The sequence below is a fragment of the Trichechus manatus genome, unplaced genomic scaffold (genome assembly GCF_000243295.1).
Source record: "Trichechus manatus latirostris isolate Lorelei unplaced genomic scaffold, TriManLat1.0 scaffold00057, whole genome shotgun sequence".
In the NCBI taxonomy this organism is placed as follows: Eukaryota; Metazoa; Chordata; class Mammalia; order Sirenia; family Trichechidae; genus Trichechus; species Trichechus manatus.
Window position 1 is genome coordinate 5,345,566 of NW_004443993.1, and position 18,316 is coordinate 5,363,881.

An 18,316-nucleotide genomic window follows, 5' to 3' on the forward strand; every position below is an offset into this window, starting at 1 on the left:
ACACACACACACACACACACACACACACACACACACACACACCACTCAAGGGTGACAATCTTTACTCTTTGGGCTAAACTGTTACTTAGTTTCAAGGTGACTTCAGGGGATTGTTTCAACTCAAGGTTTGAAGAGAAACTCAGGGCCCTAGTCTCGGGGATTCCTCCAGACTTGATAGGTCTAGTAAATCTGGATTCTTTTAAGAATTTGAAGTTCTGTTCCACGTTCTTCTCCCTTTTTATCAGGATTCATCTGTTGTGTTCCTGATCAGAATGTTCAGTGGTGGCAGCTGGGCACCATCTAATTCTTCTGGTCTCAGGTGGAAGAGGCTGTGGTTCATGTAGACAATTAGTTCTGTAGTCCAGATCCTTCTCTAATTCTTGGGTTTCCTTTTTCCATGGCTGCTCACAAGCTTTTAAGACCTCAGAACTGGAAGGTAGAACATAAGCTCTAAGAACTATATTATGCCCACTGGATTTTCCACGAGACCATGGCCCTAAGTCCACACGCCGAGAGAACTAATCCCATGAGGTCATTTGGTTATGTCTAATTAGTATCAGCATCTGTAGCCCCCCTTTTATTGGTTGTTGTTATTGCTGCATAACACAACCTAGCATTTGCCCATTCATCCCTTTTCCCTATGTACAGCTTATTGACATGAGTTACATCAGTCATGATGTGAAAACTTCACCCATATTGGATGCCACCGTTCCCATTTCTATAAACAAAAAGTAACTTCTACCTAGAGGTACTTCTCCCTCTCCCCCACCCCCACCACCCCTGGTAACTACTAATGAACATTAGTTTCTGTATATTTACCTATTCATGTTACTTCATAAAAGTGAGAACATACAATATTTGGTTTTGTGTGTGTGTATGTTTAACTTATTTCACTCAACATAATGTCCTCCAGGCTCATCCATGTTGTGAGATGTTTCAGGAACTCATTTTCCTTCATTGCTGAGTACTATTCCATTGCATGTATGCACCATATTTTATTTATGCATTCATTTGTTAACGGGCATTTAGATTGTTTCCATCTTTTCGCTTTTGTGACTAGTGCTGCAGTGAACACAGGTGTCTCATGTCTGTTCATGTCACTTCTATTAGATCCCTAGAATATAGGCCTAGGAGTGGAATTGATGGGTCATATGACAGCTCTACTTCTAGTTTCTTAAGGAACCACCAGACTGTTTTCCACAACAGCTGTACCATTTTGCATTCCCACCAGTAATGGATGAGAGTTCCGATTTCTCCACATCCCCTCCAACACTTGTTATTTTCCTTTTTTTTTTTTTCATCTTAGCCATCCTGTTGTTGTTGTTAGGTACTGTCTTAGTTATCTAGTGCTGATATAACAGAAATACCACAAGTGGATGGCTTTAACAAAGAGAAATTTATTCTGTCACAGTCCAGGAGGCTAGAAGTCTGAATTCAGGGTGCCAGCTTCAGGGGAAGGCTTTGTCTCTCTCAGTTGGCGCTGGGGGAAGGTCCTTGTCATCAATCTTCCCTGGTTAAGGAGCTTCTCAGCCCAAGGACCCCAGGTCCAAAGGACACACTATTCTCCTGGCTCTTGTTTCTTGGTGGTATGAGGTCCCCATGTCTCTCTTCTCGCTTCTCTCTTTCATATCTCAGAAGAGAATAACTTAAGAGGCAATCTAATCTTGCATATTAAGTCCTGCCTCATCAACATAACGGCCTCTAATCCAGCCTCATTAACATCATAGAGGTAGGATTTATGACACATAGGAAAATCACATCAGATGACAAAATAGTGGACAGTCAAGCAATACTGGGAGTCATGGCCTAGCTAAGTTGACAAACATTTTGGGGGACACAGTTAAATCCATAACAGGTACCATCGAGTTGGTTCCAACTCATAGCAACCCTATGTACAACACAATGAAACACTGCCCAGTCCTTCACCATTCTCACAACCATTGCTATGTTTGAGCCCATTGTTGTAGCCACTGTGTCAATCTATCTCAACAAGGGTCTTCCTCTGTTTTGCTGACCCTCTACCTTAGTAACAATGATGTCCTTCTCCAGGGACATGCATAAGTCATTGGTATTGCAAAACTCTATCATTCGTTCTCTAGTGTCATTTCTGTCATCAAGACCATCTTTTCCAACTACCGATCCTTCTTCTTTGTTTCCAACTTTTGCATTCCAATCACCAATAATTATCAGTGCATCTTGATTGCATGTTTGATCAATTTCAGACTTTAGACTCAAAACAAGAAGAAACAGCTGCAGAGATCCATTAGTAATCAGAATGTGGAACATACAAAGTATGAATCTAGGAAAATTTTGGAAGTCATCAAAAAATGAAATGGACTGCATAAAGATCAATATTTTAGGCGTTAGTGAGCTGAAATGGACTGCTATTGGCCAGTCTGAATCAGACAGTCATATGGTCTGCTATGCCGGGAATAACAAATTGAAGAGGAATCGAGTCACATTCAACATCAAAAAGAATATTTCAAGATCTATCCTGAAGAACAATTCTGTCAGTGATAGGATGACATCCACACACCTCCAAGGAAGACCAGTTAATATGACTGTTATTCAAATTTATGCTGCAACCACCAAGGCCAAAGATGAAGAAACTGATAATTTTTACCAACTTCTGCAGTCTGAAATTGATCAAACATTCAGTCAAGATGCATTGATGATTATTGGTGATTGGAATGTAAAAGGTAGAAACAATATCAAAAGTGTGTGGCTTTAAAGAACAGACATTTATTTTCTCACAGTTCAGGAGGATAGAAGTTCAAACTCAGGGCACCGGCTCTAGGGGGCAGGCCTTCCTTGACTATTTCAGCTTCCAGGAGCTGCCGCAATCCTTGGCGTTCCTGGGCTTTAGATGCATCTATCTCCATCGTCTGTCTTCCTCTCCTCCCACCCCCGCCCCGTGCGTGTGTGTGTGTGTGTGTGTGTGTGTGTGTGTGTGTGTGTGTGTGTGTGTGTGTGTGTGTTTCTGTTCTGCTCTTTTTATAACTCAGAAGGGATTAGATTTAGGACCCACTCTACTTGGATATGACCTCATTGAGAAAAAAACCCTATTTCCAAACAGGGTCATATTTACAAGTACAGTGGTTAGGATTTCAGCACATATTTTTGGGAGACATATTCAATCCATAACAATCACATCTGTGCAGCACCTTTGCAAATCGCATTTGCAAACGCAATCTTCCCAGAGCCCTAAAACAAGCTGGTGAGTGGGCAGGGCACAGGTTATGATGTCCATTTCCTAGGACAATCAGACTGACCCTCAGCCAGGTGAGGTGCTCAGCCAGGACTTGGAAGTAAGAGAATCAAGTCTAGAAGCCCAGGATCCTGCCCCTTTTTTGAGTGAAGGTCTTAAAGGGCCAGGTAGGACAGAGCACTGGGGAGACTCCACCCCACTCACAGTGTGAAGGGTGCTGAGCCCAGGTTGGATGGAGGGTTCGGGCAGGGTCTGGGTGTTGGGGAGTGGGGGCCTCATGATCAGAAGACTGAAGACTTTGCAGTTCTTGTTAGTGCCTTTTTCTCCCCACCGGCCCGTAGGAAGAAGATGGCTTTCCAGGGCGGCTGGACGAGAGCTCTGAGGACCTCAGCCTAGACTTGGGAGCCCTTCAGGGCAGCGACTATCTCCAGGACCTGGGCCTGGGGGCCCCTTCCCATAGCCTGTCTGAGGAGGCCAATGACAGTTCCCCCCCTAGCGGAGCTGGAGGAGATTCGCCCTTCTACAGCTGGGCAGGGTCCCTGGGCCCGCAGGCAAGGAGGCGCAGCTGGGAGCGGTCACGGAGCTGCTCGGAAAGCTGGCAGAGGTCAGCCCCACTGCTGCCCACCTCCCAGGACACACTCCCAGGGCAAGCTAGGGGCTGGGTCTTGCTGCCCCTGCAGCTGCACCGCCCAGCTCAAGGGCCACCAGTGGAGTCTGCACCGTCAGAGCCGAGCCTGGAGACCCCTCACTCAGCGCGCGTGCACAGGCATGCGCACAGGGCTTCCATAGGCGTGCAAAGCGGCATGCATGGCCAACGCATGCACGGCAAACGTGCACAAGCCCAGATTGTGGGCTGTACGTGCATGCTGCACACACACGAGAAAAACGTGCACACTTGTCCACGCTCAACCCGCAGGCTCACACACTTATCCTGCTCACACGCATGCAAGCCTCAACATGTGACTTGCACACCAGTTGCACGTGTGTGCAAACTACAGCTGCACTGATGATCAAAGCACAGATGTGTGTGTGACCCCATGCACCCTGCAGCGTCAAGGGGTGCTTCAGCCAGTTCCCCATCGCCATCAACCCTATACCCCAGATCCAGTCTGGGTAAAAATGAAGGGCTTGCCATGCGAATGTGGCTCCAAGCCAATCCCCTAATCAAGCTCCCCTCACCCCACACTGCCCCTGCCACACTCTACCCCTCTGATATGGGAGTATGCCCTGCCCGCCCCTGCAGGTCCCCCAAGCCCTCGGCTCCCTGGGGAAATCAGCCGAAGCCCGAGCTCGCTGCTTCCTCCCTAGGCTCAGCCTCGACATTTTAGAGGTGGATGAGGGGCCTTCTCTCCCTCGGACACTGGCCAGCCTCACTCTTAACCTGTCAGGAGGGGGCCTGCAGGCCTGGACCCAAGGGTGCCTAACTGGGGGCGAGAGTCCAACAGAGCACCCAGGCAAGGTGAGTGTAACCTATGGCCATCCTGACAGTCACACCCTTTGGGGCCAGGAGCCAGGGTTGTGGGTAGGAAGGAGAGCCTTACCCCCTGCTGGTGCCCCCACTTAGGGCAGCGGGGCCTCGTCTGTGGTGTAGCCCACAGCTGGCACATCTCAGAGTCCTGAGATTCCAGCCCAGGAATCTCTGTTAGCAGCTGGAGCCCACGTGGGGGTCCTTGGCCATGGCTATAACCCAGGGGCTGGGGGGAAAGGGAGGCAGGGCGTATCTTCCCATTCTGTGGTCCCAGCCCAGGTTTGGAGGCTCCGTGGATGAAGCCTGTAGCTGGGAGGAATCCCCATCTGTAGTTAGAGCTGGTGGCTGGGGAGGGCGTGTCTCAGGCCTCGGTTCCTAACCCATAGCTGGGGGTGCCTGCTGGGGGATGTGGCCCGTGGCTGGGGAATCTTTGGCCATGACCATGACCCCTGGGGAAATTCCTGACCGTGGCTGCTACTCATGGCTGGGGAGGCTATGACTTGAGTCCTGGCGCTCCAGCTCACAGCGCGGGGACCTCATTCCACCAGGACTGCAGACAGCTGCTGAAGAGGGTGTATCCCCAGCTTCTTGGATGTGCCCCTCCCCCAATCTGATGAGCCTGCCTGCAGCCTGGGCAGCCTCCTGGGCTTACCAGTCGACCCCGACTCATGGCGACCCCATGTGTGTCAAAGTAGAACTGTGCTCGATGGGGTTTTCAATGGCTAATTTTTTGGAAACAGATTGCCAGGCCTTTCTTCCAAGGCATCTCTGGGTGGTCTCCAGCTTCCTACCTTTTGGTTAGCAGCTGAGTGCATTAACCATTTGCACCACCCAGGGACTCCCTCCAGGGCTCAGTGAGATGCTTACTCCCCACAGGAAGGTGGCGGCACTGAGAAAAGAAGGCGGTCATGGTCAGTTCCGGTGTCCTCTGACGAGATCAGCTCCCTGAAGCTCCCTCAGGCTCTGGAGGTGCCCAGTCCAGCTGTTCAAGGTGCTCAGCCTGGGAGTTTCCCTCGTTCTAACCAGGTGGGGGAAGGGAAGGTAGAGAGTCAGAAGATCCTGTTGGAGGGTCCCCTGGGTGAGACCCCAGCTGAGCCCTGGGGAAGGGAAAGGGGATGATGGGGGACTTAGGGTCCCCTGGGCAGAATTCTGGGGGTTTGGAGGGCTCAGAGGAGCCCTGGTGGCACAGTGGTTAAGCGAACCGTTGGCAGTTCGAACCCACCAGCTGCTCCACAGGAGAAAGACCTGGCAATCTGCTTCCGTAAAGATTACAGTCTTGGAAACCCTATGGGGCAGTTCTAGCCTGTCCTAAAGAGTAGCTATGAGTCAGAATCTACTCCAAGGCAACGGGTACGGGGCCCTAGAGAGAGGGAGGGGCCTCCGTACCTGCCACTCCACCTGGGGGCCTCCACCCAGGGACTGGTACCACCGCAATGTCCTTAACGTCCTGGTACTGGAGGACGCAGATTGCCAGGTCTTTCTCCTGTGGAGCGGCTGTTGGGTTCGAACCACCAGCCTTTCGATTAACCACTGCGCCACGAGGGCTCTTTCTGGGCCCCCAGACCCCCAGAATTCTGCCCAGGGGAGCTCTCTCTCCTCTCTGAGACCATCTCTTCCTATATCTCCCTCTCTGTCTCTGAATCTCTACTATAAGAACTTGCATCTTTCTCGTGTCAGACAGACCCCTGTGGTTTCACCTCAATCTGCCTCTTTCTAACTGAGCTAGAGGCGTTAGTGTCTCTCCTTCAGCAGGGCTGCAGGGGGAGGGTCCTCTCTGGCCCTGGGCCCCGCCTTCTTCCACAAGGTCTCCAGTTCTGCAGGGGTCCAGGGTGGGGTCAAGGAGGGCCCCTCACACCGGTGCCTCCTGGGCTGGGGGCTGCTTCCAGGTCTGGACCCCCCAGTGCTGGAGTGGGTGGAAAAGGACCACGTGGAGCCCGATCACGTGTGAGTGCCTCCCCATGCAGGTGGGGGCCCCAGGGGGCGGCGCCAAGGGATCAAGGTTGGGGGAGGGGGTGTGGTGTGGCTGACCGTGCCACTTGCCTGCAAGTGAGCAGCCACTGTCGCTCTCAGTCTCCATAACCTCAGTCTGTCCCACACCATCCTTCTCCCAGGGGAGGGGCCTGGCTCCACCAGAAAGGAACTTGACATGAGGCGAGGGGTGGGGGTTCACAGTGAAGGTCTGAGTCAGTGCTGGGCGGCCTGGCCTCACATTCACAGCTCATCTTGGGGGCTGCTTTTGTAAACCGTGGCAGCGTGGGCTGCTTTGAACCTCCTCCAGGCTGATTGTCCAGCAAGTGCTTCAAGAACTCCGACAGTACCAAGGCTAAGTCGGTAGAGGGACAGGTGTGACGGGACAGGTGTGGGGAACAGGTGTGGGGGGACAAGTATGGGAGAATAGGTATGGGAAATAAGTGTGGGGAACAGGTGTGGGAGAATAGAAGTGGGGGGACAGGTGTGGGGAACAGGTATGGGAGAACAGATGTAGGGAACAGATGTGGGAGACAAACCTGGGGGACAGGTATGGGGAAAAGATGTGGGGCACAGGTGTGAGGAGATAGGTGTGGGAAGCAGATGTGGGGGACAGGTATGGGGAACAGGTGTGGCAAACTTGTGGGGGACAAGTGAGGGGGGCAGATACGGGAGAATATGTGTGGGAAACAACCATGAGGAACAGGTGTGAGGGACAAGTATGGGAGGACAGGTATGGGAGAAGTGGAGTGGGGAACAGGTATTGGAGGGTAGGTGTGGGAAACAGGTGTGGGGAACAGGTTTGGAGACAGTTTGGAGACAAAGGGGGAAGACAGGTTGGGGACAATAGAGATGGGGGGGTGTGGAGAAGACAGGGAGAAATGGGAGAAAAAGGGGGCGGGAGAGGTAGGAGGAGGGACGGAGTGGAAAAGGACAGGGACAAGAGTTGGGGTAAAGCAAGCTGCCACCAGCCCACAGGGTGCCTTTACACAAATGAGAACAAGGTGCCTCTTTCCCAAGACACCGCCATTGATTGGAACGTTGGTTAGAACCCCTCCATGGAGCACTGATTTTTGTTCGGCCAGGGCGCTTTGCTGCCCTCTGCTGGAAGCGGTAGTAATAAACACACGTACAAACCTGTGCCTAAGGGCGGGGAAGCTCCTAGACGCTGCCCCGGTGCATAGCCGTACCAAGAAGCTCCGGATGGGAGCGGGGAGGATGGAGTGGGAGGGGCTGAGCTGGGAGAGGAGGCGCTGCTGACCAGGTGTCTGTCCCCTTCGACCCCTCAGGGCTCGGCAGAGGGCTCGCTTGCCGGCCAGCCCTGGGGCATCCCAGTCCAACATCACCTGGTTCGAGTTCCTGTCTGAGTAAGTGTGCAGAGTTGGGGGCTGCGGGTGGGGGCAGGTACTGGATTTCAGCAAGCGCTTACCGATGACCGACCGTATGTGCCGGGCCCCGGGCTGGGGGCAGGAGTCGGGCCCCATCTTCTCACAGGCAACCAGGGAGAAGAAGGACAAGCTTGCTCTGAGAGCCAGTGGGGGCCCCCCATGCACCCTGAGGGGGGGATGCACAGAGGAGGACTTCCTGGAGGAGGTGACGGCTGCAGCCAGAGTTTGCCAATAAACGGAGATGAGAATGGAGGAAAGGAAACAGTGTCTGCCCTGAACTTCAAGCCCAGGGAGCGTGCCTGGGTGGGGCTTATTGTTGTTAGGTTCCAACTCATAGCGACCCCGTGTACAACAGAACAAAACACTGCCCAGTCCTGCGCCATCCTCACAATCGTTATGCTTGAGCCCATTGTTGCAGCTACTGTGTCAATCCATCTCATCGAGGGTCTTCCTCTTTTTCACTGACCCTCTGCTTTACCAAGCATGATGTCCTTCTCCAGGGACTAGTCCCTCCTGATAACATGTCCAAAGTATGTGAGACGAAGTCTCGCCATCCTTGCTTCTAAGGAGCATTCTGACTGTACTTCTTCCAAGACAGATTTATTCGTGGAGCTAGAAGGAGGGAAGGTGAGAAGGTTGTCTCAGTTATTTATTGTTGCTGTAACAGAAATACCACAAGTGGGTGGCTTTAACAAACAAAAATTTCTTTCCTCACAGTTTAGGAGGCTGGAAGTCCAGATTCAGGAAGCTGGCTCTAGGGGAAGATTCTTATTCCTTGGCATCTATCTTCACCATCCCTGCTTAATCTGCTCCTTTTATATCTCAAAAAAGATTGACTCAAGACGCACCTTACACTAATACTGCCTCATTAACATAACAAAGAAAACCCATTCCCAAATGGGATTATAACCACCGGTATAAAACCAAAACCCAAACCCATTGCCATCAAGTCCATTCCAACTCACAGTGACCCTATAGGATAGAGGAGAACTGCCCCATAGGGTTTCCAAGGAGCAGCTGGTGAATTTGAACCGCTGACCTTTTGGTTAACAGCCAAACACTTAACCAGTGCACCACCAGGGCCCCAAACCACAGATATAGGGGTTAGGATTTACAACACATATTTTTGGGGGACACAATTCAATCCATAACAAGGGTTAGCAGAGGCCCGATCACCTGGGTAAATTGAAGGTGCATGGTTTTATCTCTTATAGACATAACCAGCTGACTGGTAATTGATAACGGAGTGGACAGACAGGGCTGGTGGGGGCTCAGGGAAAAGCTGGCCAATGGAGGCCCCCTCCAGGGAATAGGCTCTGCCAAGACTGGGACCATACCTGGAGTGTTTGTCACTGACTTAATAAATATTTATTAAATGAAGACATCCGGGTCATCCCGGAAGGATGGACAGTGGTCAGAGATGGAGAGAGGGGTGGGGTTTGAGAACTATTCCAAAAGAAGAATGGGCAGGATTTATAAGCCAACTAGATATGGGGCGGTGTTGGGGGGGTGTCCCTGGGTGGTGAAAATGGTTAATGTGCTCAGCTGCTAACAGAAAGGTTAGAAGTTCAAATCCCCCTAGAGTGCCTTGGAAGAAAGGCCTGGTGATCTGCTTCCAAAAAGTCACAGCCATTGAAAACCTATGGAGCACAGCTCTACTCTGCACACATGGGGTCACCATGAATCAGAATCTACTTGACAGCAACTGGTTTGGTTTTTTTGGTTTAGATATGGGGGGGTATCCCTGCGTGGTGTGAACAGTTACGGACTCAGCTACTCACTGAAAGGCTGGCGGTTCAAATCCACCCTGAGGTGCCTCGGAAGAAAGGCCTGGCAATCTACTTCTGAAAACACAGCGATTAAAAACCCTATGGAGCACAGTTCTACTCTGACACACATGGGGTCGCCATGAGTCGGAGTCCGACTGGTAGATATGGGGGAGGGGCGGTTGGGAGTGGTCAGAGGAAGGAGTTTGAAGTGGCCAGAGCCAGGATTTCCAGCCTGCGGCCCTCGAGGAACCTCGAGACCTTATTTGCCTTCACCTCTACAAACCCAGTCCTCAGAGTTTCCCTAGAACTTTGCAAATGTTCATAAATGCTTGTTGAGCTAGGGCAGCGGGAGGGGGAAGGGGAGGAGAGAAGAGGGAGCCAAGGACCCAGAAAGGAGTAAAGCAGGACAGGTGGGCTCAGGGTAACAGTTTCCAGGTGAATTCCAGGTGGGCCTCACGGAGACAGGTTCCGGGTAGCTTCCAGGGGCGACCCCTGGGGCTGCCTCAGAATGGCTGCGGAGCCTGCGGCCCTCTTCCTCATCCACCTTACTGCCCCTTAGGAGCGAGGATGGCGGAGGCAGGACAGAGCGAAGTGACAGAGGGGCCAGGGTGAAGCGCAGCCTGAGCTCGCTCCGCAGCCGGGTCACCAGGCAGAAGGAGAAGGTCAGGGGGCCGGGCAGGGTGGAGGGACCGTCGGGCTGCACCCCTCCTCCACAGCCCCACCTGCTTCTCCCATGGCACCCCCTCTGCCTTTCCGCTCTACAGGGTGCTGAGTGCTCAGGGCCTCACTGGGCCTGGAGCCTGCTGCCCACAGAGCAGACCCTTCTAAGGCCACCTCCCCCCACACAGGGTAAGAATCCAGCCCATCAGAAGGACAAGGGGCAGGATGCTCCAGAGAGGCGGGAGTGTGTCAACGGGCACCAGCTGGTTCAAGGAACTTTCCGTAACCACTTCAGCTGCCCCCTGTGTGGCAAACCGTTCCTGAGATCCGGTAAGTCCCATGGCCCATTTGCCCGGGGCCTTTTAAATTTTTTTTTAAATAGGTATATATATATACATATATATACACACATACATGTCGTGCTTGGTAAAGTAGAGGGTCAGAGAAAAAGAAGAAGACCCTCGACAAGATGGATTGACACAGTGGCTGCAACAATGGGCTCAAGCATAACAGTGATTGTGAGGATGGTGCAGGACCAGGCAGTGTTTCGTTCTGTTGTACATATGGTCTCTATGATTCAGCACCAACTCGATGGCACCTAACAGCAACAAATATATATATATACATATATATACGTATATATATATGTATATATAACACCAAAAACAAAAAACAAAAACCCATTGCTGTCGAGTCAATTCTGACTCATGGTGACCCCATGTGTTACAGAGTAGAACTGTGCTCCATGGGGTTTTCTTGGCTGTCATCTTTACGAAAGCAGATTGCCAGGCCACTGGGTGGGTTCGAACCTCCAACCTTTAGGTTAGTATTGTTGTTGTTGTTGTTAGGTGCCATCAAGTCAGTTCCAACTCATAGCGACCCTATGCACCACAGAACAAAACACTGCTGGGTCCTGCACCACCCTCACAATCGTTGTTATGCTTGAGCCCATTGTTACAGCCACTGTGTCAATCCATCTCGTTGAGGGTATTCCTCTTTTTCGCTGACCCTCTGCTTTACCAAGCATGATGTCCCTCTCCAGGGACTGATCCCTCCTGATAGCATGTCCAAAGTATGTAAGATGTAGTCTCATCCAGACAGATTTGTTCGTTCTTCTGGCAGTCCATGGTATATTCAACATTCTTCGTCAACATCACAATTCAAAGGCGTCAATTCTTCTCTGGTCTTCTTTATTCATTGTCCCAGCTTTCCCATGGATATGATGCAATTGAAAACACCATGGCTTGGGTTAGTCTTCAAGGAGACATCTTTGCTTTTCAACACTTTAAAGAGGTCTTTTGCAGCAGATTTCCCCAATGCGATGCATCGTTTGATTTCCTGACTGCTGCTTCCATGGGTGTTGATTGTGGATCCAAGTAAAATGAAGTCCTTGACAACTTCAATCTTTTCTCGATTTGTCACAATGTAGCTTACTGGTCCAGTTGTGAGAATTTTTGTTTTCTTTATGTTGAGGTGTAATCCATACTGATTTATGTTAGTAGTCAAGTGCAAAGCATTTGCACTACCCAAACCAAAAAAAAAAAAAAAACCTATGGGGTAGTTCTACTCTGTTCTATAGGGTCACTATGAGTCGGAATAAACCACGGCAACGAGTTAATGTCGATGGAAGGAGCACTGGTGGCCAATGGCTAAGCCCTTGGCTGCTAATCTAAAGGTCAGTGGTTTGAACCTACCAGTGGCTCTGCAGAAGAAAAGACCTGGAGATCAATTGCTGCAAAGATTAACCTATTGTCCTCAAGTCAGTTCCAACTCATAGCGACCCTATAGGATAGCGTAGAACTGCCCCATAAGGTTTCCAAGGCTGTAAATCTTTATGGAAGCAGACTGCCACATCTTTCTCCCGCAGAGCAGCTGGAGGATTCAAGCCACTGACCTTTCAGTTAGCAGCTGAGGGCTTAACCGCTGCCCCACCAAGGGCTCCTCTGTAAAGTTGACTGCCTAGGAAACCCTATGGGGCACTTCAGCTCTGTCCTATAGTGTCGCTAGGAGTTGGAATCGATTCAATGGCACATAACAACAATGTCGATGGTTCTGGGACTGAGAAACTCAGCCCTAAGCTAAAAGGAAGCTCTCTGCATCTCCTTAGCTCTTAGCGGAGTCCCTGGCTCACAGTAAAACCAGTTGCCATGGAGCTGATTCTGCTTCACGGTAACCCCAAGTGTGTCAGAGTAGAACTGTGCTCCATAGGGTTTTCAGTGGCTGATTTTTCAGACGTAGATTGCCAGGCCTTTCTTCCAAGGCACCTCTGGGTGGATTTGAACCTCCAACCTTTTGGTTAACAGCCAAGCACATTAACTATTTGCACCACCCAGGGATTCTGGCCCATGGTAAGGGCTCAATAAGTGCTAAATAGTTGGATGGATAAAAGGAAGACAAGAGACACCTCCTGCTTCCTGCTAGGCTCCTTGAGAGAGTGGTTTCTACATTTAGGGGAGAACTGTTCTTGGGTGGCACTAATGGTGTATACTCCACTAATAACCTAAAGGTTGGTGGTTAGAACCCTCTCAGTGGTGCCATGGAAGAAAGTCCTGGCTATCTGCTTCTGTAAAGATTGTTGCTGATGTTGTTAGGTGCCCTCAAATCTGTTCTCATTCATAGCGACCCTATATGCAACAGAATGAAACACCACCCAGTCCTGCACCATCCTCACAAACGTTGCTATGTTTGAGCCCATTGTTGCAGCCACTGTGTCAATCCATCTTGCTGAGGGTTTTCCTCTTTACCAAGCATGATGTCCTTCTCCAGGGACTGGTCCCTCTTGATAACATGTCCAAAACACCAGACAAAGTCTCACCATCCTCCTTTCTAAGGAACATTCTGGCTGAACTTTTTCCCAGACAGATTTGTTCATTCTTCTGGCACTCCATGGTATATTCAATATTCTTTGCCAACACCAATTAGCATTGGCATCAATTCTTCTTTGGTCTTCCTTATTCATTGTCCAGCTTTCACATGCATATCAGGCAATTGAAAATACCATGGCCTGGCTCAGATGCACCTTAGTCCTCAAAGTGACATCTTCGCTTTTGAACACTTTAAAGAGATCTGTTGCAGCAGATTTGCCCAGTGCAGTACATCATTTGATTTCTTGACTGCTGCTTCCATGGGCGTTGACTGTGGAAGTAAAATAAAATCCTTGACAACTTCAATCCTGTCTCCATTTATCATGCTGTTGCTTATTGGTCCAGCTGTGAGGATTTTTGTTTTCTTCGTGTTGAGGTGTAATTCATACTGAGGAGTCCTGGTGGCACAGAGGTTGAGAGCTATTTCTGCTAACCAAAAGGTTGGCAGTTTGAATCCACCAGCCACTCCTTGGAAACTTTATGGGGCAGTTCTACTCTGTCTTTTGGCTTGTCATGAGTCAGAATTGACTCGATGGCAATGGGTTTGATTTGGTTTAGTTTAAGACTGCAGTCTTTGATCTTCAAGTGCTTCAAGTCCTCTTCACTTTCAGCAAGCAAGGTTGTGTCATCTGCATATCACAGGCTGTTAATGAGTCTTCCTCTAATTCTGATGCCACATTCTTCTTCGTGTAGTCCAGCTTTTCTGATTTTTTGCTCAGCATACAGATTGAATAAGTATGGTGAAAGGTACAACCCTTCCTGATTTTAAGCCACACAGTATCCACTTGTTCTGTTCGAATGACAGCCTCTTGATCTATGTATAGATTCCTTGTGAGCACAATTAAGTGTTCTGGAATTCCCATTCTTTGCAGCATTATCCATATTTGTTATGATCCACACAGTCGAATGCCTTTGTGTAGTCAATAAAACACTGGTAAACATCTTTCTGGTATTCTCTGCTTTCAGCCAACGTCCATCTGACATCAGCAATAATATCCCTCATTCCATGTCCTCTTCTGAATCCAGCTACCATTTCTGGCAGTTCCCTGTCAATGTACTGCTGCAACCATTTTTGAATTATCTTCAGCAAAATTGTACTTACATGTGATATTAACAATATTGTTCAATAATTTCCACATTCTGTTGCATCACCTTTCTTTGAAATGGGCAAAAATATGGATCTTTTCCAGCCACTTGGCCTGGTAGCTCTCTTCCAAATTTCTTGGCATAGACAAGTGAGTGCTTCCAGCGTTACATCCATTTGTTGAAACATCTCAATTAGTATTCTGTCTTCCTAGAGGCTTGTTTTTCACCAATGCCTTCAGTGCAGCTTGGACTTCTTCCTTCAGTACCGTCAGTTCTTGATCATATGCTACCTCCTGAAATGGTTGAACTTCGACCAATTTTTTTTGGTACGGTGACTCTGTATTCCTTCCATCTTCTTTTGATGCTTCCTGTGTCGTTCAGTATTTTGCCCATAGAATCTTCCAACATTGCAACTCCAAGCGTGAATTTTTTTGTTTAATTCTTTAAGGCTGAGAAAGGCTAAGTGTGTTTTTCCCTTTAGGTTTTCTAACTCCAGGTCTTTGCGCACTTCATCATAATACTTTGTCTTCTCGAACTGCGCTTTGAAATCTTCTGTTCAGCTCTTTTACTTCATCATTTCTTCCCTTTGCTTTAGCTACTTGATGTTCAAGGGCAAGTTTCAGAGTCTCTTCTGACAACCATTTTGGTTTTTTCTTTCTTTCCTATCTTTTTAATGACCACTTGCTTTCTTCATGTATGATGTCCTTGATGTCATTTCACAACTCATCTGGTCTTTGGTCATTAGTGTTCAATGAGTCAAATCTGTTGTTGAGATGGTCTCTAAATTCATACCTTGGCTCTCATGGACTTGTTTAATTTTCTTCAGCTCCAACGTGAACTTGCATATGAGCAACTGATGGTCTGTTCCGCAGTCAACCCCTGGCCTTGTTCTGACTGATGATATTGAACCTCTCCATCATCTCTTTCCACAGATGTAGTAGATTTGATTCCTGTGTATTCCATCCAGCCAGGTCGACGTACGTGTATAGTCACCGTTTATGTTGTTGAAAAAAGATGTTTCCAATGAGTAGGTCATTGGTCTTGCACAATTCTATCATTTGATCGCCTGGTTCGTTTCTGTCAGCAAGGTCATATTTTCCAACTACTGATCCTTCCTCTTTGTTCCCAACTTTTGCATTCCAATCACCAGTAACTATCAATGCATCCTGATTGCATGTTTGATCAGTGTTGCAGACTGCAGAAATTGGTAAAAATCTTCGATTTCTTCATCTTTGGTATTAGTGATTGGTGTGTAAATTTTAATAATGGTCATATTAACATGTCTTCCTTGTAGGAGTGTGGATATTATCCTATCACTGACAGCACTGTATTTCAGGATAGATCTTGAAATGTTCCTTTTAACAGTGAATGTGATGCCATTCCTCTTCAATTTGTCGTTCCCAGCATAATAGACCATATGATTCAAGATGACCAATACAAGTCTATTTCAGCTCACTAATAGCTAGAATATCTATCTTGAAGTGTTTCAGTTCGTTTTTTACTACTTCCAATTTTCCTAGATTCATACTTCGTACATTCCACATTCCAATTATTAATGGATGTTTGCAGCTGTTTCTTCTCATTTTGAGTTGTGCCACATGAGCAAGTGTAGGTCCTGGAAGCTTCACTCCCTCCACATCGTTAAGGTCGACTCTTCTTTGAGGAGGCAGCACTTCCCCAGTCATATTTTGAGTGCCTTCCAACCTGAGGGGCGCATCTTCTGGCACTATATTAAACAATGTTCTTCTACTATTCATAAGGTTTTCAGTGGCCAGTTTTTTCAGAAGTAGATTACCAGGTCCTTCTTCCTAGTCTGCCTTAGTCTGGAATCTCCACTGAAACCTGTTCACCGTGGGTGACCCTGTGGTCACAGCAACACACAAACTGACAGATGACTGGTAAAGATTACAGCGAAGAAAACCTTATGGAGCAGTTGTACTCTGACACACATGGGGTTGACATGAGTCGGAATCGAGTCGATAGCAACAAGTTTGGTTTTTCTTGGTTTAGTGCCAACCTGGAGGTTTCTATGGCCGAGGTGGCTATAGAAATGAGTCCAGCATCTGTTTCTCCTAAGACGTTTCTCGAATGCATGCTGTTCTCTCTATCCTTACCACTCTGTCCAGCACCAGCCCCTCTCAGGAGCCTCCTTACTGGTATCCAATAGCCTTGCCAGTAATCTATTTGTCATGTTGCTGCCAGAGTGAGCCTTTCACTGCATTTCGGTGCAAGCTTAACAGTGCCACTCTTGCTGCTTAGCATCTTCAATGGCTCCCTGTTGCCTTTGGGAATAAAGTCCAAAAGCCACAGTGATTCACAGAATAAACATTTGCCGATCCACTGAGGCCTCAGAAGTACCTGTGCTGGGGCCTCTGACCTCGTTTGGGGTAGGGTGTCTGACGAAGTGTGTCCCTGCACTTCTAGAACCTTGGATTTCCTGAACATTCTCCCTCTCTTGACCGTGAAGACTAGACTTCAACTGAAGGCAGGTCACTTACCAGCATGCTAGTGGATATAGCTCATTTGGGGTTGCTACCCCCAGCTTTTGGACTGAGGGTTCTCGGCCGCACATGATGTATGTGTGTGTGTGTGTGTGTGTGTGTGTGTGTGTGTGTGTTTTAACATTTTTCACATGTACAATTTAGTGACACTAATTGCATTAATCATGTTGTGTAACTATCACCAATTGTTGTTGTGTGCTGTCAAGTCAATTCCAACTCAAAACAACCCAGGAGGACAGAGTAGCACTATCCCATAGGGTTTCCTAGGCTGTAATCTTTCTGGGAGCAGATCACCAGGTCCTTCTCCTACAGAGCCTCTTGGTGAGTTCAAAGTGCTGATCTTTTGGTTAGCAGCCAAGTGCCTAACCATTTCGCCATCAGGGCTCCTTCCCATCACCAATACCTGTTGCCAAATTTTCCATCACAGGCCTGTTCTGAAGTGATTTTGGTTTGGGGAGAACCTCTTGGCCTGGGTGACCTGCCTGGACCGTGGGTGAGAGCTGCTTGGCTCACTCCTGGTAATTGACCAACTGCTGCCCCTGGACATGCCCCATTGGGCATGCAGCCTCAGGGTTGGGATGTCTGGCAGCACCTGAGGGGTGCTGGCACTGGGGAAAGACTGGCATGTCCACCAAACCAAAATTCCACACCAGCTGCCACATCAAGTCGATTTCAACTCATGGTGACCCCCATGTGTGTCAGAGCAGAACTGCTCCGTAGGGTTTTCAAGGGCTATGATCTTTCAGAACTGAATTGCCAAGACTTTCTTCCGAGGCACCTCTGGGTAGGTTCGAACTGCCAAACCTTTCGGTTAGTTGTCAAGCGATTAACCATTTGTGCCACCCAGGCAATCGGGAGCATGTCTATAGGTGTCTAAAAATAGCACCCGTGTGGGGGTTACCTAGAGTTTCAGAATCTGTTTGGAGGTATCGGACAGGGGCTGTATTGAGCCATCTCGTGTGTGTGTTCGGGTATCCGGAAGGCCCCATGTAGAATCTTTGATGTTTCCGGGTGTCTGGAAGCCTGTTCAGGGGCATCTGGTGGACGTGTTTGGTACTTCTAGGGTATTTTGCATGTTTTTCAGACTCTGAATGTTAGTTTTAACGTATTTGATGGCACTTCCGTGGGTGTCTAGTTTAATGTGTTTGGGGTATCTGATGGTACCTATGCTGGGGTGTCTGGGACCACCTGAGAGGTCTCTGACTCGTTTTTCCCAGAGCTCCTTTCTGTAGGAGCTTTCCTGCGCTGCCTCCCAGGCCCCAGCCCTGCCGCTGGGGGACCCCGCTGACTCGCCCACCTTAGGCGCCCCCAGCCCCGTTGGCCCCTTCCCAGGGATTCCTCACCCCTCGCCAGCTGACCCTCCCTTCTCAAGTGCCCCCAAGCCCGCCGATACCCACAGGCGCC

At 49.0% G+C, this 18,316-nt stretch overlaps 1 protein-coding gene across 1 annotated transcript in view; it reads left to right on the plus strand.

The window, feature by feature from the left end:
• The window catches only part of ARHGEF18 (Rho/Rac guanine nucleotide exchange factor 18), a 116,488-nt gene that overhangs the window by 38,249 nt on the left and 59,923 nt on the right, over positions 1–18,316 (plus strand). Inside the window, exons 3-9 of the mRNA XM_012556131.2 lie at positions 3,550–3,812; positions 4,517–4,667; positions 5,553–5,667; positions 6,563–6,620; positions 7,934–8,011; positions 10,361–10,463; positions 10,650–10,791. Of these exons, the coding sequence (XP_012411585.2) occupies positions 3,550–3,812; positions 4,517–4,667; positions 5,553–5,667; positions 6,563–6,620; positions 7,934–8,011; positions 10,361–10,463; positions 10,650–10,791 (910 nt within the window). The remainder of the gene's footprint in view (positions 1–3,549; positions 3,813–4,516; positions 4,668–5,552; positions 5,668–6,562; positions 6,621–7,933; positions 8,012–10,360; positions 10,464–10,649; positions 10,792–18,316) is intronic.